The sequence below is a fragment of the Staurois parvus genome, unplaced genomic scaffold (genome assembly GCF_062004578.1).
Source record: "Staurois parvus isolate SC_StPar_1 unplaced genomic scaffold, SC_StPar_1.0 ptg000657l, whole genome shotgun sequence".
NCBI lineage: Eukaryota > Metazoa > Chordata > Amphibia > Anura > Ranidae > Staurois > Staurois parvus.
This window is the reverse complement of record NW_028318453.1, coordinates 5,191,035-5,214,549: the sequence shown is the minus strand read 5'-3', so window position 1 is coordinate 5,214,549 and position 23,515 is coordinate 5,191,035. Positions and strand designations below refer to the sequence as shown.

Here is a 23,515-nt window from a genome sequence, read left to right as displayed (position 1 = left end):
GTTAGGCAGTAATCAGGAAAATATTAGCTGCGGCAGGAAGACCACAGACCATACTGGTGACTTGTCTTTTTCCTCTGCCTACTTTTCTGGGCACAACACAATTTCTCTTGAAAACATTTTTCAAAAAAGAAAAAATGTATTTGTTTTTTTGGGTCAAAATGAATGCAAATAATGCTTATTAGATTGTTTTGGGGTACAGTACAGTTATTCCACCAGTTAGTTGGAAGAAACTGAAGCAACTCATGCAAACACAGGGAAACCATACACACATGCAAATTACATCCTGATAGAAATCCAACTCCTGACCACAGCAAGGTCATGCTAAGCACTACATAACTGAATTCTAATTTTACTATGTAACTATATGAACCTTATTTGTAAAAGCTTCCAAGACATTTATTTAAGGATGGAATCTCAAAGAATGCCTAATGATGGCTGTAAACTGTATAAATGAAATGTAAATGAGTGGTTACACAGAACAAAGATTTTCTGCCAGATTTTGTTCAGGAATTCATTCAATACTGTAAACAAATCAGTCAATTAAAAAGAGACAAGACAGATGGGAAGTAAGGAAATCATTTGCCAGAAGTGATTTAAATCTAAGTCTAAAGACTGTTACATGGCCTGATGCATTCAGCTGCTCTGCACACCACTCATTAAGATGAATTACAACAAACCATGCCACTGACCAAAAATGGGTTCATGTTAATCTTACATAATTACTGCAGACAAAGTATCAGCTTGATGTAGCTGTCTTGTTCTTTAAAATTTAGTATTGATAACAGAAGTACAACACATACACACAACAATCTAAAATTTCCTAATAAAATAATTACAAACAAAAAAATAAAACTATTCAAATCAATACCAAACTTAATGGCAACTATTTCCTGAGTTGGGGGCCACTTTTCATGTCTATAGAAAAAGGATGGATTCCTGTTTGGTGGGGTAAGAGAATATGTGGCCAGGCTAACAGGTTAACAGGCAGTAAATTATCTTTAAAACAAGCCCTCACTGAGCTTTGCAGATTCGACACTATGGAGCAATTTATCCTCAATTTGTTGCAGAAGTTAAAGTTATTCTTTCAGTGGCTCACTTCACGCTGGTCCTCCTCCTCCGCAGTGACTCAACAACACTGGAACCTCCAATGTGAACACAGAGCAGATGCACAGGAAGAGGGGGGAGAGCAAAGCGCAGAGAACAGACTTGTGCCATTTCATTGCTTCTACTGTGAATTTTGAGAATTTCCTCACAGTGCCTGCAGCTACAGAGGTCAACTGATGGCTTGTTTTAAAGCACATTTACTGCCCATTAAGACTATGCAAATACTTAAATGTCCATACCCTGCCCCCTGGTGCGCTTAAAAGATCAAACAATTATTTCTGAATAAGAGGTTTTTAAACATTGTTCAAGAATAAATTCCATTATTTTTAAGACATTATCAAAGCAGAGGATATCATGGTGGTTTTGGAGGAAGCAAAATTTAATACACAAGTGACTTGCTTTCTAGTAAAGGAAAAAAAAAGTACTTTACACCACATTTTTCCTGACATGGTGGCACAGACTGGATCTTATTTTCAATACAAAAGTAGGTACTACTGCTTACATATATTAAAGGCAATAACAACATGTTTACAATTTTTCTTTTGGTTTCAGGTTATATGGCTTTTAACCACATGCCGCCCAGCCACTGTAGAAATACGGCGGCAGGGCGGCACAGCTGGGCAATACCACGGTTTAAAACGTGTGTTTTTAAAACAGGTAGGGGGCGCGCGTGAGGCGCGCCGCCGGCCTACCTGTCCCGCTGTTCACAGCCGTGGATGTCAGTCGCCGGGTCACAGCCGGTCGTTACCGGCTATGTCCCGGCGATCGGCGGCAATCGCTGACAGGGAGCACAGCTGCAGTAGCTGTGCTTTCTGTCAGTTCCCTGACAGCTTCAGGACACGCTGATCGGGACAGAAGAGTTTCTCTCTCCCGATCAGCGGTGTTCCCTGCAGTACATACCCCCGCCCCCTAGTAAAACACTCCCCTCACACAGTTAACCCTTTCCCTGAATAATAAACTTAACCCCTTCCTCCCCAGTGCCATTAGTACAGTGTGTTTTTTTTTTGCACTGATCACTGTATTGGTGTCACTGGGGATGTCAGTGACCCCAAGTCAGTACCCCCCCAATGTCAGAATGTCCGCCGCAGTCCCGCCATAAGTCGCTGATCGCCGCCATTTAGTAGAAAAAAAAAAATTTAAAAACCCCAGCATCTTTCCTGCCATTTGTAAACGCTATAACTTTCACGTAAACCAATTAATTTACACGTATTGGTTTTTTTTTTTTTTTTTAGCAAAGACATGTCGCAGAATGCATTTTGGCAGAAATTTATGACGAAATTAGATTTTTTAATTTTTTTTACTGGACATGTTTTATAGCAAAAAGTCCAAAATATTGTTTTTTATCCTCAAAATTGTCAGCCTTATTTTTTATAGCACAAAAAATAAAAACCGCACAGGCGATCAAATACCACCGAAAGAAAGCTCAATTTGTGGGGGAAAAAAGGATGTAAATTTCATTTATGTACCGTTTTGCATGACCATGCAATTGTCCGTTAAACTAGTGCAGCGCTGTATAGCAAAAAAATGGTGTAAATTGTAGTATCTGTACCATAGTTTGTAGACGCTATAAAACTTTCACACAAAGCAATCAATATACACTTATTGGGATTTTTTTTTTTTACCAAAAACATGTAGCAGAATATATTTTGGCCTAAATTTATAACTAACTTTGAGTTTACTATATATGTTTTATAGCCGAAATTAAAAAATATAGTTTTTCTTCAAAATTTTTGGCCTTTTTTTGTTTATAGCGTGAAAAATAAAAAGCGCACAGGTGATCAAATACCACCGAAAGAAAGCTCTATTTGTGTGAAAAAAAGGATGTAAACTTCTTTTGGGTGCAGCATTGCATGACCGCGCAATCAGTTGAATTAGTGCAGTGCCGAGTAGCAAAAAGATGCCTGGTCATTAAGGGGGGTAAATCCTCTGGAGGTCAAGTGGTTAAACTCATAGAAACAACTAGTTACAAAGATTGTAAAGGATTTTTTAATAAATAAAAAAATTGAAAACAAGTTGGCCCATATAATAAAAGATGGCCAAAACCAAGTATTTGATCTTTACCAACACTAGATCATTGAGAGTGTTTGTGTCTTCCCAATTCCTGCTGAGTATCTGCCACCAGCAATTCATAACTACAGTCTCACTTCCGCATTCTCCATACTAGAAAACAAGAATTAAGCCACGTTTTCTACCCTAACAAATTTTGCTATAATTTGTGACTTATGCTGTTTAATTGATGAATAGATTAAAAAGTAAGGGTGCAACAAACTCTCCTATTGATATAAGAATCCAGTAATAACACAGCCGGTGGGCAATTAAAAGATAAAAATAAAAAACTTACAAGCCATAGGAGGAGTTAACAGCCAGGCTAGTTATTTGCTGAGGAGGTTCCCCGCTGACCCACACAAGTTGTATCACCAGTTCTACTTGATAGCCAGCTGACTGTTTTAAAGGAGTGCTCTTAACTCTGAAATGAAAAATTATATAAACAATTGCTTATACCACTCCTAGAACCACAGACCCACAAGCAAGTTTTGTACTAGGACTCTTGACAGAGCAAGGCAAAAGGTGAATTTTGCCGCTCTTAGAAAATGAAAGGCAAGGATAACTAAAATGACTTACTTTAAACAAGGTACATTGTCACGGATACCATCAGAAGAACTACTACTTGTGGATGGGTGAGACTGCAGAACAATGGGTTGTGGGTTGGGTCCTCCACTGGGAGTTGGCACTTGTTCAATGTCTGGAGACTCTAGATCATTGATTTCATAAAGCAATCGCACTTCCAGCATCTAGGTGCAAATAATAAGATACTAAATAACGACCAATGAAAAAGAAATCACACATAATATATTTTAGATAGAAGCAATTTATTAAAGTTTTAAGATTGTAAGATTTTACAGTATTACCTTAACTATTTCTGCAACTTTGCTCTGAAAGCATTGGAGCTTCTAATGTGAACACAGAGCAGATGCACAGATTCTCTTGCCATGTAAGAATATTTTTAGTATTACATTATAACATCAATCTAATGGTTTAAACCTTTGCACCTAATGTTCTATTTGTTTTTTTTTACTTATATTTAGTGTATTCATACTAAGCAGTCTTGTCTGAAAAGCAGCCAGAGGCTGTGAAATGCACTGCCATTTATAGAAAAGAAGCTCCAATTTACAATTATATTTTAATGCATTTTATAACAATTTGTGAAGAGTCATTTAGGAACAATACATTTGAGCTTATGACATTTTCATCCTGGACAGTTAGAGGTGTGATTTCTTTAGTATAGGTTTTTGTACATTACTTCATGGTTTTTATTTAGAACCAACAAGGTTCTTTTTAAACATTTTGTAAACATAGGTTTTTATGAGATATATTGCGATTGTTGACCGTCTAAATATCAGTTTTCTTTCAAAATAGTTTTGGTTGATGCTTTGAAATTCTATATTAGTGGATGTAGGTATGGTGAGTGTCCAGTATATAGTATCTTTATCTCTGAAGAAAATCTGCATTGCGTATGGATATTTTATAAGGTGTGCCTCTAACTAAAATTGCAAAAGGTAAAAAAAAAAAAAAAAAACACAAGTACAAGGTACTCATAAGGTGTTACGGCATCATTTACGGAAAGTATTCCTTTGCATGATTAGCATAAGAAATGCATTTAAAGCTGAGCGTCAGTCAAAAAGATAAATACATAAACTTTTGTGACCAGGAGTTGGTTAACACTCAAATGCGCATTATCATTGCGCTTTCTGGTTAGTGCAATCTACACTCATTTCTGTGGAAGGAATATGGTCACGGAAGTCACCAAATTTTTTTTCACCACTTCGCTTTGAAAGCTTGCACTATGTATCACAAGAACACTCTCGCTGGAGATACCTAATGCTTTTATAATCTGTGAACGTTTAGACGGTGCACTAGTGGTGCTCGCTATAACACTTTGTATGTTTTACCATTGATACATATATTATTGATCTCTATTAGCGCTGCATGTTCTTTTTACATTTATATTTTGGAGGCTCCTGGTGTTTGCCTTTCATGCTAGTCGCTTTCTGTGTTTTTATCCAGCGCTCGTTTCATTTCTGCTTTGATCTACATAAACTTTTGTATTTGCCAAATAATTCTAGGCCAATCTTTTGATCCAGTCTCACTTTCCAGATAGTACAGCCATGCTGTGGACTTCTCCGCAGACTATAAAGCAGTTAAAGTGGTTGCACAGCCTCAATGCTTTGAAAGAGCCACTGCAACCCTAAGCAATCAACCTTCCTGATATGCCCCAAAAGTAAAAAAATATTGCTGGTTTTGTACCTTTTTTGATGCAGTATTGCTCCCATTCATGTGACCCCCAGTTCCCCTGCACTGGCAAACAGAGCTGCCGGTGGGTATACACATTATCTTCTCGCTCAAACTTTCATAAGGAAGCATGTGAGAGGAAAGACCGTGAGGCAGAGCTTCTGTCAGACCGGCCGCCCTACACACAGGCCAATTGTTAGACGGTTTTTATTGAACTGGCTGATGCTGCCCAACATTTGGCCCATGTGTACTAGACTTTAGTGTATTTATAGCATTTTGTTTAAATTATGTGATCTTTTAGGTTTAGTGACCCTGAACTCCACTGCACTGTACATTTACTATGCTATAGCTCAGGAGTTTCCGAACTTTCAAAACAAAGGGCCAGTTTACTGCCCTTCAAACATTAGGGGGGCTGGACTGTGGCCAGTGGGAACAGAAAATGCCCTGGCATTGGTGGGAGTAAACAAAGCCATAGGATTGGTGGACAGTGGGAGTAGAAAAAAGAAAGAAAAAAAAAATCCTTGGCGACCGTGGGAGGAACCGTGCCCCATCCTTGGCGACCGTGGGAGGAACTGTGCCCCATCCTTGGCGACCGTGGGAGGAACCGTGCCCTGTCTTTGGTATCAGTGAAAGGAATAGTACCTAGTATCAGTGGAAGGAATAGTGACCCAATGGCCGGATCAAGGCAAGTAAAGAGAAACATCAGGCCCCCAGGCCTATAGATCATATTGGAGCAACGCAAATTGGCAAATTCAATCACTTTGCTACATTTATCTAGCGTTAAGTTTTACAAAAGAAGTTGTGCTGAACACAATATTTCTATGTGTATATGTACACAATATAGCCTTAACCACATGCCGCCCAGCCACTGTAGAAATATGTTGGCAGGGCGACACGGCTGGGCAAAACCACGGTTTAAAACGTGTGTTTGCAAAACAGGTAGGGGGCGCGCACGAGGCGCGCCTCCGCCCTGTCCCGCCGATCACGGCCGCAGATGTCAGTCGCCGGGTTACAGCCGGTCGTTACCGGCTGTGTCCCGCCGATTAGCGGCAATCACTGACAGAGAGCAGGGCTGCAGTAGCTCTGCTTTCTGTCAGTTCCCTGTCAGCTCCTGACATGCTGAGCCGGAGAGAAGAGTTTCTTTCTCCCGCTCAGCATGTCCCCCGTGCAGTACACACCCCCGCCCCCTAGTAAACCACTCCCCTCACACAGTTGATCCTCAGTAAATAAAAGTTAACCCCTTCCTCCCCAGTGCCATTAGTACAGTGTCTGTTTTTTTTTTTTTTTTGCACTGATCACTGTATTGGTGTCACTGGGGATGTCCGTAACCCCAAGTCAGTTCCCCCCCAGTGTCAGAATGTCCGCCACAGTCCCGCCATAAGTCGCTGATCACCGCCATTATTAGTATAAACAAAAAAAATTAAAAATCCCAGTATCTTTCCCGCCATTTGTAAACGCTATTAACTTTCACGTAAGCAATTAATTTACACGTATTGGCGTTTTTTTTTTTTAGCAAAGACATGTCGCAGAATGCATTTTGGCCGAAATTTATGATGAAATTTGATTTTTAAATTTTTTTTTACTGGACATGTTTTATAGCAAAAAGTCCAAAATATTGTTTTTTTCCTCAAAATTGTCAGCCTTTTTTTTTATAGCGCAAAAAATAAAAAATAAAAAACGCGCAGGTGATCAAATACCACCAAAAGAAAGCTCTATTTGTGTGAAAAAAAAAGAACGTAAATTTTGTTTGGGTGCAGCATTGCATGACCGCGCAATTATCAGTTGAATTAGTGCAGCGCCGAGTAGCAAAAAGAGGCCTGGTCATTAAGGGGGGTAAATCCTCAGGAGGGCAAGTGGTTAAGTTGCACAGTTAAGGTAAGCATCATCAGACGAATACTCAAATGAAAGCAACAGCTTATGTAAAAGACAGTCGAGCAATATTTTTCATGAACACATGAATACCATTTGTAGTTTAGACAGGCACTGAAATGCTATCAGTCCTACAAGAAAAGGATGTAACCAAAAACAATATTTACCGGGATGACCTCTGTTGTCACTTCCTGTTTACTGAATCTGTAGATGATAACATGGGCTGAAACACCTGCCACACACAGTATCCTGCTTTCAGCACACCAGGAAATCATCTGGATAGCATAAGGATCCTCATCAACGATATCCGTGCTTGCCTTGTCCTCTTTGTTTCGAGATTTCTCAAACACTTTTGCTGTCTTTAATTTGTACAACATTTGCAAGTTTACTAGAAAAGACAAGATGACATAAATGGGTACACTAAAATCCACTCAAGAGGTTCTGGAACAAATTGCTGAGGAGGAAGGGTCTAACTGGGTCATTTCTCTGCCACTGTATGGGAAAAACACACTTGTTTTTTACCGATTGTAGAAATATCCTATAAAGTACACCAGTACGCAGACAATGCAGCACAGTCCAGCATTTATATATTCTCAACAAGCAAAAAAATCATCGTTCTAAAACCTCATTGACAGGTTCTTGTACATTATTATAAACTGACTAGAACACACTATCTTCTCTGTTGTGACCTTAAAGCAGAGCTCCACCCAAAAGAGGAAGTTCCACTTTAAACTTTTGTCCCCCACTTCCCATTAAGGATTTGCACCTTTGGGGAGCCAAATTTGACAGGTACCCGCTCCCACTTCCGCCGGGTTCGCCTAAGGCAGGGGTGGGCAACTGTGGCCCTTCAGCTGTTGTAGAACTAAAAGTCCCATGAGGCATTGCAAAACTGACAGTTGCAAGCATGACTCCCAAAGGCAGAGGCATGATGGGACTTTTAGTTCACCAACAGCTGGAGGGCCACAGTTGGCCACCCCTGCCTAAGGCGAGCGGAAGCTGTCCTCCCCCCACCCTCCCCATAGTCTTCTGGGACAGGTCCCAGAAGACTACAGGACCATTCACAAAAGCACAGAGCTACTCGCGCATGCGCAATGGGCACCCGGCTGTGACAGCAAGCTGTCACAGCTGGGTGCTCACACTGAAGATGCCAAGGCGAAAAGAAAGCCAGTGAAACCAGCCAATGCTGAGGACATCGCTGGACCAAGGGACAGGTAAGAGTCTATTGTAAAAGTCAACAGCTACAGCTTTTGATGACTTTTATTGAACTGGAACTCTGCTTTAAAGCTCAGTTCACACTATTACAGACTGTGCGGTCTGTCTTTGCTCGGGAACGGCAGCCCATTCATTTGAATATGCTGCTCTGCTACCTTTCCCATAGAAAAATAGGTGCATGCACCTTTTTAAAAACACGACCACAAGGAAACCACATGGTCTTTTTGACCATGTAGTTTCCCTATGCTTTCTGCAACCACAAAGGTGCTGCAGGCTGAGATGTGTGGGGGTGCCATTCAGATTAGATGGCAGCCCTGCACGAGCAGCGTGATTCAGCTTCGGGTGCGGAAAAGAAAGGTGCGATTCCTGCACCCGCAACCAGCCTACAAGTATGAACCTAGCCTTAAGAATAAACTACATCATAGTACCCACAGATACAGAGGTTGAGGGCTTGCTTTAAAGATTAGTGTTTGTTAGGAATATACACTCACTGGCCACTTTATTAGGTACACCTGTTCAATTGCTTGGGAACACAAATTGCTAATCAGCCAATCACATAGCAGTAACTCAATGCATTTAGGCATCTAGATGTGGTGAAGACTACTTGCTGAAGTTCAAACCGAGCATCAGAATGGGGAAGAGAGGGGACTAAAGGGACTTTGAACATGGCATGGTTGCCAGATGGGCTGGTCTGAGTATTCCAAAAACTTCTGATCTATTTGTATTTTCACACACAACCATCTCTAGGGTTTACAGAGAATGGTCTGAAAGAGAAAATATCCAGCGAGCGCCAGTAGTGTGGATGAATATGCCTTGCTGATATCAGAGGAGAATGGCCAGACTGGTTAGAGATGATCGAAAGGCAACAGTAACTCAGTATGGACCAATATGTCAATATGGACCAAAACCTAAGGATTGTTTCCAAGCACCTTGTTGAATCTATGCCACAAATTAAGGCAGTTCTGAAGGCAAAAGTGGGTCCAACCCGGTACTAGCCAGGAGTACCTAATAAAGTGGCCGGTGAATATACATGCTTTACTGTAGGCACAGAAGCACTTTGAAAAATTAATTACTTTGAACACAGCATTTTTTTCAAGCTATGTCGTGTTTACCAGATATTAGTTTTTGTTGCATTTTTAATTTTTTTTTTTTTTTTTACAACTGGATTGTATCTTTCATATACATATGCAAATGTAATGACTGTCCATTTAGCAATCACTTCCAGCAAACAATGATTTATAGTTCTCTGACCATAGACAAACACGGAAATTAACAAAGCAAAGCCAATATACAGTTAGGTTCATATATATTTCCACACGGGCACAATTTTCATATGTAAATTAAAACGAAACAATCCAAATGAATTTGAAGTGCAGACTTTCAGCTTTAATTCAAGGGATTGAACATAAATATCAATTACATATTTTAGGAACTGCAACCATTTTTATACACAGTCCCCCAATTTTCAGGGGCTCAAATGTAATTGGACAAATTATTATAATCATAAGTAAAATGTTCATTTTCAATATTTTGTTGAGAATCCTTTACTGACAATGATTGCCTGAAGTCTGGAACCCATGGACATTACCAAAGACTGGGTTTCCTCCTTTCTGATGCTTTGCCAGGCTCTAACTGCAGCTGTCTTCAATTGTTTGTGGGTCTTTCTGCCTTTAGTTTTGCTTTCAGCAAGTGAAATGCATGCTCAATTGAGTTGAGACCAGATGATTGACTCAGCCATTGCAGAATATTCCATTTTTCCTTCAAAAGCTCCTGGGTTGCTTTTGCAGTGTGTTTTAGATCATTGTCCATCTGTACTGTGAATCCCCGTAGAATAAACTTTGCTGCATTTGGCTGAATCTGGGCTGACAGTATACCTGACACTGCCTCCACCATGTTTTAGAGATGACATTGTGTGCTTTGGATCATGAGCTGTTCCAAGCTTTCTCCACACTTTTTTCTTCCCATCATTCTGGTATAGATTAATCTTAGTTTCACCCATCCAAAGAATGCTTTTCCAGAACTGGTCTGGCTTTCTTAGATGTTTTTTGGCAAAGTCTAATCTGGCTTTTCTATTCTTCAGGCTTATGAATGGTTTACACCTTGTTGTGAACCCTCTGTATTTGCTCTCGTGAAGTCTTCTCTTGATTGTAGACTGACAATGAAACATCCACTTCCTGGAGACTGTGCTTCACTTGGTTGGATGTTGTGAATGGGTTTTTCTTTACCATAGAGAGGATCCTGCGATCATCCACCACTGTTGTCTTCCGTGGACATCCATGCCTTTTATGTTGTTGAGCTCACCAGTGCATTCTTCTTTCCTCAGAATGTACCAAACTGTTGATTTGGCCACTCCTAATGTTGCTGCTATCTCTCTGATGGATTTGTTTAATTTTTGAAGCCTTACAATGGCCTGCTTTAATTGCATGGACAGCTCCTTTGAACGCATGATGTAGGTTCACAGCAATAGATTCCAAATGCAAATACAACACTTAGAATAAACTCCAGACCTTATACCTGCTTAATTGATGAAGAAATAACGAAGGAGTAGCCCACAACTGGCCATGAAACTGGTTTTGATTCAATTGTCCAATTACTTTTGGTCCCTTGCAAAAGGGGTGATGGCTACTCTTAAGAGCTGTAACTCCTAAACTCCTCCAATTTGGATGTACATAGCCTCAAACTGAACCTGAGAGTGTGCACTTTTAGCCCATATCCATTATATAACTATAGCTTGAATATGTTTTGGTAAATGCCTGAAAAAAAACTAAAATTGTGCCTGTGTCCAAATATATATGGACCTAACTGTATGTAATGAGCAAATATGGCAGTCACAATGTACATGTATAATTAAATGTACGTGTTCAATTCAAATCTATAGATTAGAAACGTTTTTTATGCATTACAAAATAAAACTTTAATAAAAAGGTAGCAGAAGGGTTAGAACCACTTTCAGTTTTTTTTTCTTTTTGTTATTGCTCAGGCTTTTAGTAGGGAGATTATTGATCACCTTTTAATGACAGACTTGAACACCTGGACAGGTGAGAAAATATTTTTAATGGAGACAGAGACAGCAACAAAAAACTAATAGGGGTCTACTTTTCCCTTCCCTTCAGTCTGTGTCCTAGATTTTCCTGTAATGGTAACAGGAAGTGAAAGGAAATGTCCTAAGGACGTCCACAGAGAATGGTAAAAACTGAAATGGTTCCAGCCCTTGACTGACTCACTGGCTGTAAATACACTATAAAGTACTTGCCTAGGCAAAAACTTTTGCTTTTGGAGTAGAGAAGGGTTAGATTCTCTGACGTAACATTGCCAAGTACAATACGTAAAAACGGCAAGTGAAAAATCCTTAGGAGTCCAAAATCTTTTCAGCTGGTTACAAGTAGCAGGGCAAAGGACAGCGAATGTATTTCAGGGTTACACAATCCCTGTTCATTAGAGCTGGGTGAAATGGCAGAATGGTAAAAGGACTAAAAAGTACACCTAAGCAGATTGATCTGCAGACAGAATATGTTTAAAACATCGGTCAGTGCTGATGTTCTACTGTGAACATTCTGCCATTCCATCTAGCTCTAGTGAAGGGGAACTGTGTGGCCCCTGAAAAGCTTAGGCTGTCGTTTGCCCTGTCTTGTCATTTTGATAACCCATGTCCAACGCTTCCCCTAACACTACGTTAAGAAGTGACCATTGTAAAGGATCATTCCCCCCCCAGTAATATAAAGACAGCCCCCCCAAAAAAGGAAAAAAAGGATTTGGCTATAGGTATAGTTGAGCACATAATTAGAATGGTTATATTTTTTCATAACATAAAAGTGTTATAAAGAAGATTATCCCTCTATGCTTCGTTTCATTTCTTAAGGTGCCCATGGATGGTTCTTGGTGTTTATTAACTCATCCATATAGGAAATACATTTATAAGACAAACAGGCTACAAACGTGACACTGACTGCTATGTATTTTTACAAGAGGACTGTATTTTTTTTAATGAACTGCATGTTATTTGCGTAGGAATTTGTAGAAAGAAATAGGAAAAAGTATGTTTTTGTACTGAACGGACAGACACTGCCAGACTTTCTGCCTGTATGTCATCTTGCTTTTTTTCCCCCCAAAACTTTTTCTAGATAAATTCTACATATAGGTACTTGGCTGCAAAACAGGCACTGTTAGTTGGTTAACAATTCAAATATTGAAACATACTTGCTGAAGCATCCCAAAATTTGATCGATCCATCTGCATGACTATAAAAAAAAAAAAAAAATCATTAAACACAAGTGTTTTCATATTAGCAGAAAACATCATGGAAGAAAATAATCAAATATTAATTTATCCTGGTTAAAAGAGTTGAATTAAACTGCTGATGGGAGAAAAGGTAAATCAGTCTTTTCCTTTCAGTAAAGAAGATAAAAGAAATAGGGAAGGCGATATATAGGACACTCTGGGTGCACTAAGAAACTGCAGAAAGAATGGGGGGGGGATTAGATGGTATTCTAAGATGCTGCCCAGGTGAGTTCTGAGATATATACAGGCCCCAATGCTCCTATATGTTATTTTGCTTAGCTAAGGTTTTACTTTGAATGTTAGGCTTTCCACTGACTTACACATCTCCCTGATGTGATTTAGAGATTAATTAGATGGAGAGGTACCTTGCTTCCATTTCAGAGCTATAAACACCTAGAAGAGTGTAAAAGTATCTAAAAAAATAGAACTTCCTGTTATACTAGACAGGAGTTGCTCCATACTAGACAGGAGTTGCTCCATACTATACATCAATCCATCCACTATACAGGATAGGCTTCTCTCTAGAGAAGGGTCTTTAGGGATCATCTAAAAGTAGACAAAGGAGACAGTTGGACAGATTGAGGAAGAGGATTGAAAAGGATGGGAAAGGCTCAGGAAAAGTCCTGGAGGCAAGCATGGGAAGAGGTGACAAGCGAGCTAGAGAGTAGGATCGTCTTGGGATGAATGAAGAGAACAATTTGGTTGGTATTTTGAGACTAGGTTAGTGATGGGGGCAGAGTTGTTAATGGCTTTGTAAGTTAGTATCTGGAATTGAATTTGTAGGGTGAGCAGAAGCCAGTGCAGGGATCAGCAGAGAGTAGCAGAACAGTTGGTAAGGTGGATGAGTCTGGCAGCAGCATTCATGATGGACTGAAGGGCGGGGATAGCCTATGTAGAGATAAGCTAAGGAGGGAGTTGCAGTAGGCGAGGTCGGAAATGACCAGGGAGTGAATTAGAAGCTTTGTGAGGTCATTGGTTAGGATGTAGGGCGTATTATGAAGATGTTGCATGGTTTGAGGCAGCAAGCTTTGGACAGTGATTGGATGTGGAGCCAAAAAGATAGTTTACAGTCCAGGATAACACGTAGCATCTTGGCATGCGGGGATGGGTTGTTGGTTGTGCCATAAATCTTTACAAGGGGAAGGGGCACATAGAGGAGGAGGAAATCTTATTAGCTCGGTTTTGGATAGACTGAGTTTGAGGAAGTGGTGCGACATCCAGGCTGATATGTCGGTTAGTAAAAAAAAGCAGAAAAAAAAAAAAAAGCATGGAAACATCTAGAGTTTTTAAACATTTCCACAGTGAAATTTTTGCCGAGAACACAGCTGCAATTTGCAAATATTGTGAGAAGAAATATTCTTTTCCAAATGCTACAAAGGATGACAAAACATCCTGGAATGCCAGAGGTGCCCTAAAAGACATAAAAAATACTTTATGGAATGAAATGAACTACTCCACACTTTTGTTTTTCCAATTTTTCTGGGGGGGAAGGGAGAAACTCATTTTATCCCAACGGCTTCAACATTTCCAGAAATTTTACATCTCTAGATGTGTGTGAAGACAAGCTGTGAGATGGAGTGAGCTGTGGGGTAGTGAGATAGATTCAGGTGTCGTCAGCATAGAAATGGTATTGGAAGCCATGGGAGGATATCAATTGATCCATGGAAGGAGGTGTAGATCGAGAATAAAAGAGGTCCAAGAACAGAAACTTGAGGGACCTCGATGGAGAAAGGAAGAGGAGGAAGTAAAATTTTAAGTGATGCTGAAGGTATGGTGGGATAAGTACCAGTGAAGAGTACAGACCTGTTAAAACTTTGAGAACATCTAAATAAAAGACCAGGCAGGCATGCAATCTGGGAAACAGATGTCTGATGCTGAAAAGCCCAAGAGGCACTTGGTGATCTATTGGAGTGCATCTGGACAGGAAAAGGTAGAAGCTTCTAATTCTCTAGGGATATTACCTGGCCTGTTAACCAGACAGTGACTTGCTTGACATGAATTTCCAAATAACAGTTGTTCCACAGTGAGATGAGAAGGGGGCAAAGTTGGCCACCAGCATGGGATGTCTTGTTTTTAGTTGTACCTAAAATCCTACTCCTGCAGATGGCCCTATACCCAGTAGGCGATACATGGCAGAGCTGTCCCCTTCAATGAAACAAATGTTTAAAACTTTTTTTGTACAAAAGGTTTATTCTCCTGCAATCCTTACTGTTTCTGATTGCACGCCAGACAAAAAACACTGACTGGACAAAATCTAGTTAACCACTTTACAACCGCGCTATAGCCGTATGACAGCTACAACATGGTTGTCCAGCTCTGGGAGGGCGTCATATGATGTCCTCCCCAGAATGCGCCCTCAGTGGAGTACACCCAATGCTGTCAGTGATCACGGTGTCCTATGAACACAGCTGATCACATGACTAGGTAAAAGGCCAAAGACAAAAGCAGATCAAAGTAAATACAGTTGCCAGTTATCGGCAGCACTTTCCTCATGCTGTCACAACGTGAGGAAAGTACTGCTGTAACCGGCAAATGTCACAGAGCAGAACTACACTGATAATCAGGGCAATGATTATCAGTGCCCTGATCAGCAGTGCCACCAGTCCGTGCCCATCATTGCTGAAGATCAGTGCAGCATCAGTGCCTCAATGCTCACCAGTGCCGCCTCATCAGTGCTGCCTATCTGTGCCACCTCATCAGTGCCCATCAGTGCAGCCTCATCAACACACATCAGTGAAGGAGAAAAATTACCCATTTGCCAAATTTTATACTAGAAAGAAAAACTTTTATTTTTTGCACTATAAACAAAAAAAGAGCAACAAATTTGAAAAACACCCAGTGGCGATTAAATACCACCAAAAGAAAGCTCTATTTGTGTGAAAAAAATGATAAAAATGTCAGATGGGTACAGTATTGCATGACTGCGCAATTGTCAAAGTCCAACAGCACTAAAAGCTGAAAATTGGCCTGGGCAAGAAGGGGGTGAAAGTGTACGACAGGCAATGTGGTTAAATGGGATAGATCTTGATAAAGGTGGTTTTAAGTAGGTCACATATGAGCAAATAATTTCACAAAACTGAGAAGTCAGGGATGATATCCATTTATTTGTTTGCAACATACCCTGTGATTATTATCTCCGGATAACTCTGTGTGCCAACGCCCCAGTTGCCACCACTGATAGGCCATTCCTGTAAAATAAAAACAGCTCATAAAAACTACCAGTCTTTATATATAAACATATATAGAATTTTTAAAAATTGTCAGATTTCTTGCATACCTTTTTACTATAACCTTGTCGTTTTTGCCGGGCCCCAACAAAATAAAGTGCAGGGATAAGGTCTGAGGGGCAATCTGCAAAGTACTCACAGCATGTTACAGGTGACTCATGTATGCTCAGTGGATAAGGGTTTTCAAATATAGGATATCTGCAGTAAAAAGTAAAAAAGGCTGCTTTTAAATATACTTACATCATCCTATCACAAATCTGGGCATAAAAAAAAATATATACAAGTAGCTGCAGAGATGCAGGCAGCTGAATTTCTATGCAGATACGAACATTTCCTGTAAAAGTGGAGTTTGGCCCAGTTCCTTCCTGCTGGTCCTTTGGTGATGGGCGAGTTCACTGATCAATAGGGAGGTTCAATATGCAGTGAGGGTTCATTTCATTCTATACATGTATTTCAGTTTTTGACAGATTCTGGCGAATTGATTCCCCAGCTTTTTATATCTTTAATAGGCTGTGCTACCTTCAGGGCTAGTGCTAGATTATTTTATGCCCTAAGCAAGACCAGCTACTTGCACCCCCCCAAAAACAGTCTGTTAACCGGTGTTCCTCTGCCACCTACTAGTCACTGAGCTCCCTATACCTGCTCTGATGGCTGGGAAGAAAGGGGGGGGGGGGGAGGGAGCAGACCATGGGAGCATAAAGGGGGTCAGGGGCAGCAGAAGGAAGAGGAAGCTGGACTGGAGGGGTGGCATTTACTAGAACTATTCCCCTGTATTTTCCTCCTGCAGCAGCTGAATGCTGGTGGGAGGGAGAGGAAGAGAAGATGACATTCAGCTGCTGTAGGAAGAAAATACAGTTGAATAGTTCTAGTAAATGCCGCCCCTCCTGTCAAGGTGCGACAGGAAAGCCGCACCTGCCCCCTGAAGCTATGCCTCTGGTCTGGTCTGAACAATGTATCCAGGTTTCAGGCAGACTAAAACCTGGACAAGCAATTCAAAACCTGAATTGTCCAGGTGAATCCCAGACAGGTCACCCCAGCTTCTGTGGAAGCAGAAATCCAGCAGAAGCTGCCAGGGTACACTGGGAGTTCTGGTTTCACAACAGCTAGAAGGTGACAGGTCCACTTTGCAGCTCATAGCCAGCCCCAGCTTCCACTCACCACATCCAGGGTTCTGGCACTGTATATCCTCCGGGGCCAGGTCTTCTTCAGCACATCTGTCTCGGCATTTTCACACTGGCCCCGAACAGCAGAGTAATGTTCATGTACAGAGCAGAAACCTGTCCCCTGGGAGCGTGGCACGGCCATCAGCCAGCTGCTGCCCGGGAAGAGGAGGGGGGAGTGCAGGTCACCGTGGAGAGCAGCACGGATCAGTGCGTGGTAGTGGGACACCTGGGGAACCTCCACCCACAGAGACCACCACAACTGCTCAGTACAGGCTGAAAAATGTGGCAACCCTAAGTGCCGCGGGGGGAGCAATCACAGAAATGATGCCCTGTGTCTGTCTCTCCCTGCAGCAGCTGAAAGCCGGTGGGAGAGAAGACACAGGGAATAGCTCTGCGATTGCTCCTCCTGCCCTGATCCCCCTCACAACTGGATTTCCCTACTGTTCAGGACTCTGTGTGCCTGGGACCTCTACAAGAGGACCAGTGCAACCCCCCCCCCCCCCCCGAGCAGCAATCAGAATATCAGCACGCCCTCCCCTCTCTCCAGCCAGGACAATGAGCTGGCATCTGATGGAAACTTCGTAGCCAACAGTCATACCCTGGTCCTATTCCCTCTGGGACTCCGAGATGGACACCGGGAGCCTGGGGGGCAAGGAGGAGAAGCAAGAGGTGAGGCAAGGGTCAGCTGCACCCTAGGCAGCTGCCTATTTTGCTAGTGGTAGCGCCGGCCCTGGGTATCTAGACATTTGAACATGAATTTCAAGGTCCACCTGCCTGTCATGTTCCTTTCAGTGGGTGCACCTTTTTTCTCAGAGTGTTACTTTAACAATAGAGGAACTGAGGAAGGAGCGAGACTCATTTTGCAGCATAAGAGTGAGACTCAGACAGGCAGAGTCATGATTCCCATCTTTTGGAGTCCCCCAGAAATATAGGATGCCAATGAGTATTCAGACCTCCAAAATCCTAGGTGACACATTCCTTTTGGGTGAAAAGTGTGTGAAACATTATTTCCATCACAAGGTATACATAGATATGTGAAGGCGCCTATCCAAATCTTACCCATTTTGTGCAAGATCTATAACTACTAAATCTTGTTCTAGAAGTACAACAACAGCATAAGGTTCCTGGAAATCTGTAAGGCAAGAAAAAAAACCAGAATATCATGTTATTTTATAACACTTAAAAATGTTATATCTTTAGATTTTAATGTTTTGAAGACTTTCATTTGTTACCAGGTTGCTAGGGCAGTGAAATTATTTATACAAAATTTTGCTTTTTTTTTTTTGTATTACCAATTTTGTATTGGTTTTCATGTGAGTACAAACAGTATATTTTTTAAAAAAAGAGAAGGAAAAAAAAAAAAAGCATATCAGAAAGGTACATCGATGGTAAAACTACATATGATCAGGACCAGTGGAATCATATAATAACAGTGCGAAAGTAATCAGGGTCTTACATTTTGGGCCGGCATAGAGGAAATGAAGGTATCCCACGGGAGCCAAATCATCTCAAACACAGCAAACGAACAATTATGTAATGCAGTCAAATATTCCATCTGTCTTACATCAGCAATAAGTTTGTACAAAATCGGCAATGAAGGGGGAGTAGAAGATAACCAACACATAGGAATGCTTCTCCTGGCCGCGGTCAGAACATGTACAGCAAGTTTTCTAGCTGGTTTAGGTAGACCCGGGAATGGCAAGCCCAGCAAAAAATGCAGTGGGTCAAATGGGAGAGAGATATGCAACAACGATTGCAACAAGGAGCGGACCTCTTCCCAAAAAGGGGCAATGGAGCTGCATGTCCAAAAGATATGGTAGAGAGAACCAAGATCTCTACTACAGCGCCAGCAGGCAGGAGAAGCATTCGGATTATAAGCATGAAGAACTTCAGGTGTTTTGTACCATAACATCATGATCTTGTATATATTTTCCCTAAAAACCACACAGACAGAAGATCTAGATGCATTTTCCCAGATTTTCTTCCACGTTAATAAATCAATATCACGTTGTACAAATTGAGACCACCTACGCATGTAAAGGTGAGTGTCACTGGATAAAGGGGGGGCATCCATAAGGAGTTTATAAGTATTAGAGAGAATACCCCTTTGGTGGGGACCCTGTATACATAAACGTTCGAAGGGAGTAGGCTTCCCCAGGATCAATGAGGGTGATAAGGTAGAAAAAAAATGGCGTATTTGAAGGTATATATATAGGTGATGAGGAGGTAGAGGAGCCTTTTTCTGAAGATCCGGGAATGAGTGTAACTTACGAGTCACCGGGTGTACCAAGTGACGCAATTGAAAAAGGTTAGCTACTACCCAAAGAGACATCCGGGACATGGCCATATTATCTGGAAGATTAGGATTATAGAGGATATTTGTCAGTGGGGAGCAATCAGAGGCCAGTGTAAATTTAGCCTTACATTTCTGCCAAACAGTCAGTGAAAAATGCATGGGACCAAGGAATAGGTGGCGGAAGGAAGAGACATCCACTGCTGAGGTCGACCAAAGGAGGGAACATGGATGAGCTGGGGACAGTTGCAATGATTCGATCTCAGTCCATGTGTTGGGAGGATGGTGGGTGGACCATGACATGAGAAAACGAAGGTGAGTTGCATAGTAGTATGTTATCATATCCGGCGCCCCCAATCCCCCCCTAGAACGCGGGGAGAGCAGAACAGAACGTGCAATCCTGTGCCGCTTATTGTGCCAAATAAAATGTAGGAAAGATTTCTGAAGGGAGTGAAGTTTGGACATAGGAACGGGGACGGGGAGAGTTGCAAACAGGTATAAAAGTTTGGGTAACACGGTCATTTTTAAGACGTTGATGCGTCCGAGGAAAGAGATGGGCAAGGTATCCCAATGTTTCAGAGAGCGAGAAATTGCTATAAATAGTGGGGGGAAATTGGCCTCGTATATGGATTGGTAAGAGGAAGATTAGTACCTAAATATTTTAAAGAGTGGGTGCACCACCGGTAGGGAAAGGTTTGCTGAAGCGAGGTTAGAACAGCAGGTGGAACATGTATTGGGAGTGCCTCAGTTTTGGACGTGTTGACTTTGTAGCCTGATATAGCCCCAAATTGTTTCAGAGTCTCATGCAAAATCGGTAAGGAGGTGTGGGGGCTCGTAAGTGTGAGGAGGATGTCATCTGCAAATAACGATAACTTGTACTCATGGGAGTGGGATTGTATCCCGCGAATATCCGGATTCGACCTGATGGCGATGGCTAATGGTTCCAGACAAAGAATGAACAGCAAGGGAGAGAGTGGGCAACCCTGACGTGTGCCATTTGACATCTGAAAGGGAAGTGAAAGAAAAGAAGCTAATCTGACCTGCGAGAAGGGGGATGAATAAAGGGCCTTCAAGGCTGCTACAAATGGGCCTCTAAAACCAAATCTCTCCAAGACCATGAACATATAAGGCCAACTTAAACGGTCGAAAGCTTTTTGAGCATCTAAGCTCAATAACACAGCAGGGGTAGAGGATCGGTTAACCAAGTCAACCAGATCAATAGATCTCCTGGTATTATCTGCAGCAAGTCTGGCAGGTACAAAGCCCACTTGGTCCCTATGTATGAGTATGGAAATAATTCCGGACAGTCGGTTGGCCAAAATTTTAGTGAAAATCTTATAATCGGAATTAAGTAGGGCAATGGGGCGGTAGTTGTCTACAATAGAGTGATCCTTATTGGGTTTAGGGATAACCGAGATATATGCACGGGAGAATTCAGTCTGGGGTGTGAACCCCTTGAAAAGATCTCGATAAAAAGAGAGGAGATGAGGTGCCAGAATACCAATAAAAGATTTATAATAGGAGTAGGGCAATCCATCCGGTCCCGGGGTTTTACGAGAAGGGAGATGTTTAATTGTGTCCAGTAATTCCTCTAGCGTAATGTCAGCATTAAGGGTGGCAATGTCTGAAGGTGATATTCTCGGAAGTGACAAAGGGTCAAAAAAATTATCAAACAATGACTGTGTGAGGGGCGGGTGAAGGTCTGGGGTCAAACAGTTATACAGTTTCCCATAGAATGAGCCAAAAAGGGTTGCCATATCCCGAGGGTCATAGGTAGGGCTTCCATTTGGCTGTATTAAAAGGTCGGGCATCGTAGAAGGGGACTGAGCTTTGAGTCGATTGACTAACATACGATGGGGTTTGTTGGAAAATTCATAAAATTTCTGCTTAACCCAGAGGAGGGATTGTGCAGTCTTACTGGAGTCAAGAACTTTAATTCGGTCCCGTAGAGATGTTACCCTCTGGAGCCCAGAAATGGACGGCTTGGCCAGTAACCGTCGTTCCGCAAAAGATAGCTGATGTATAAGAGAGGCCCTAGCACTCGCCGAGGACTTTTTTAAACGAGAACCCATAGAAATACAGAGTCCTCGAAAGACCGCCTTATGGGCCTCCCACAGAGTTGAGGAAGAGGCAACGGAGCCAACATTGTGTGTAAAGTAGGTATCAAGTCCCTGCGACAGTTCATCTCTAAAATGGTCTGTGGAAAGAAAGGTCTCATTAAGGCGCCAATGACATGGTTTGGGTATAACAGGAGGAAAAAAAAGGTTTAAAGTCAAAGAGGCATGGTCAGACCAAGTGATGGGGTTGATTTCAGAAGAAACCAGAAGTGAAAGCAGTGGGGCAGAGATGAAAAAATGATCTAGACGAGAGTAACTACGGTGAGGGGTGGAGTAGAAAGTGAATTGTTTATGAACGGGGTGTTTAATCCGCCAGGCGTCGAAGAGACGATGCTCCCTTATCAGTCTACGAAAAGATTTTGAAGAGGAGCATTGCCGCCTTGCAAAATTTTGCTTTTAGTTACACTTTAACATAGTTCCATGATTGCTGCCTTAGGTTTCCTAGATCAGGAGAGTTCCTCTCTCTTGCAGAGTCCTATGGAGCCACCCTTGTATGCAGGAACTATAGTCGTGTCTCCCTACACTGTGTACATCAATAGAAACTGTCCCGTAGCCCGGCTCCCCCCTCCTTCCCACTTCCTTTTCTAAGCTAACAGCTTGGCTCAAGACTGCACTGTCCACTGTTAACTTCCCATAGAGAACAGGAGCCAGTAGCATTGAACATTGTAAACTGCAAGTGCTGGGGTACGAATTAAACTACTTGGTATACTCTGGAATGTTTATTTCTTGGACGGCAAGCGGCTATGCCAGGATCATGGCTGTAGCTGTACCCATGATCCTGGAATCAATTTTTTACTGTCAGCAATTGCTTTCCAGTAAAAGTGAACTGACACTTTAACAAGGCTTGGAAAGGGCTCCAAATAAACCAGAAAAGTGTTAAATGTAACCAGGATTTCCCATGCAATTGGAAGGAGGTTACACAACTTGCCAGCTATGCTAAGAGATATTCACCTTATGCAGCGACCTCAAAAGCGGCGTTCCACTCCGCTTGTTTGTCTTCTCCCTCCTCCACTGCCATATTTGGCACCTTTGGGGGGGGGGGGGGGTGTGGGTACCTGATTCTGACAGGTACCTGCTCCCAGTTCCGGCTCATTTCGCTGCATCAAAGTGAGGCAGAAGTTCAGCCCCCCTCCTGCCTCCCACAGTCTCGAGGAAACCTTCAGAGTTCCCAGAAGGCTGCCGGATCAATCAGAATGCGCAGTGCCCACAGTTGTGATGCCGGCACCCGGAAGAGAAGGGACACCGCCGGGTGAGCACATCGCTGGACCTAGGGACAGGTGGTTGTGTGTTTATTAAAAGTCAGCAGCTATAGTTTTTGTAGCTGCTAACTTTTTGCAAAACACAAAATTGACTGGATCTCCTCAAGAAAGAAGTATGGACTTTATAAATAAAACAAACATTTATACTCACCTTGGTGGATGCATCGGTACCTACCAGCTCTAAAGTGAGTACTGAGGGATCAAACTCCACTACTCTGCCCCTCCAGCGCTCACTGGTGCGCTGGCCTGTGAAGGAGGTGGGAGGTGTCGACTCAAGCTCTTGGCGGATTGCCGACAAGCTGAGCCAGGTGCCGGTCCAGGCTTCTGGGTGGATCCCGACCAAATGGACGGGATTTTTTCAAACCTGGAATGGCTCAGTGACTTCAGCCGGCAGCGGATTTTAGGCTGCCGTCAACTGAAAGCAGGTCACAGGAGTGAAGAACGAACTGCACTCCTGTGATCCATAGGAGTAGTAAAGCGAAAAAGATTTGGCTGGACTTCTTTAACTAAGAAGCTTTTTTTTTTTTTTTTTTATATAGTTTTCATTCAGAGCAGAATTCTTAAATTACAAAACCCAGTTTAATAACTTAGCAATTTAGTGTCAAAAGTAACCAATATAATTCTTCATTAGTATTAACACAAATTGTTAGACACATGGCTGTAAATTTTTCTTCAACTATGTAGTGAAAAGGTCTGACTTGAC

The 23,515-nt window shown here is 42.0% G+C and overlaps 1 protein-coding gene across 4 annotated transcripts in view; it reads right to left on the bottom strand.

The window, feature by feature from the left end:
* STXBP5 (syntaxin binding protein 5) overlaps window positions 1-23,515 on the bottom strand; it is a 488,403-nt gene that overhangs the window by 94,873 nt on the left and 370,015 nt on the right. For all 4 annotated transcript variants that reach the window (XM_089694278.1, XM_089694280.1, XM_089694279.1 and 1 more), the window contains 7 exons: window positions 18,203-18,275; window positions 16,031-16,178; window positions 15,874-15,941; window positions 12,673-12,713; window positions 7,431-7,651; window positions 3,727-3,896; window positions 3,446-3,571 (listed from right to left, as the gene is read on the bottom strand). In XM_089694278.1, coding sequence (XP_089550404.1) covers window positions 3,446-3,571; window positions 3,727-3,896; window positions 7,431-7,651; window positions 12,673-12,713; window positions 15,874-15,941; window positions 16,031-16,178; window positions 18,203-18,275 — 847 coding nt within the window. The remainder of the gene's footprint in view (window positions 1-3,445; window positions 3,572-3,726; window positions 3,897-7,430; window positions 7,652-12,672; window positions 12,714-15,873; window positions 15,942-16,030; window positions 16,179-18,202; window positions 18,276-23,515) is intronic.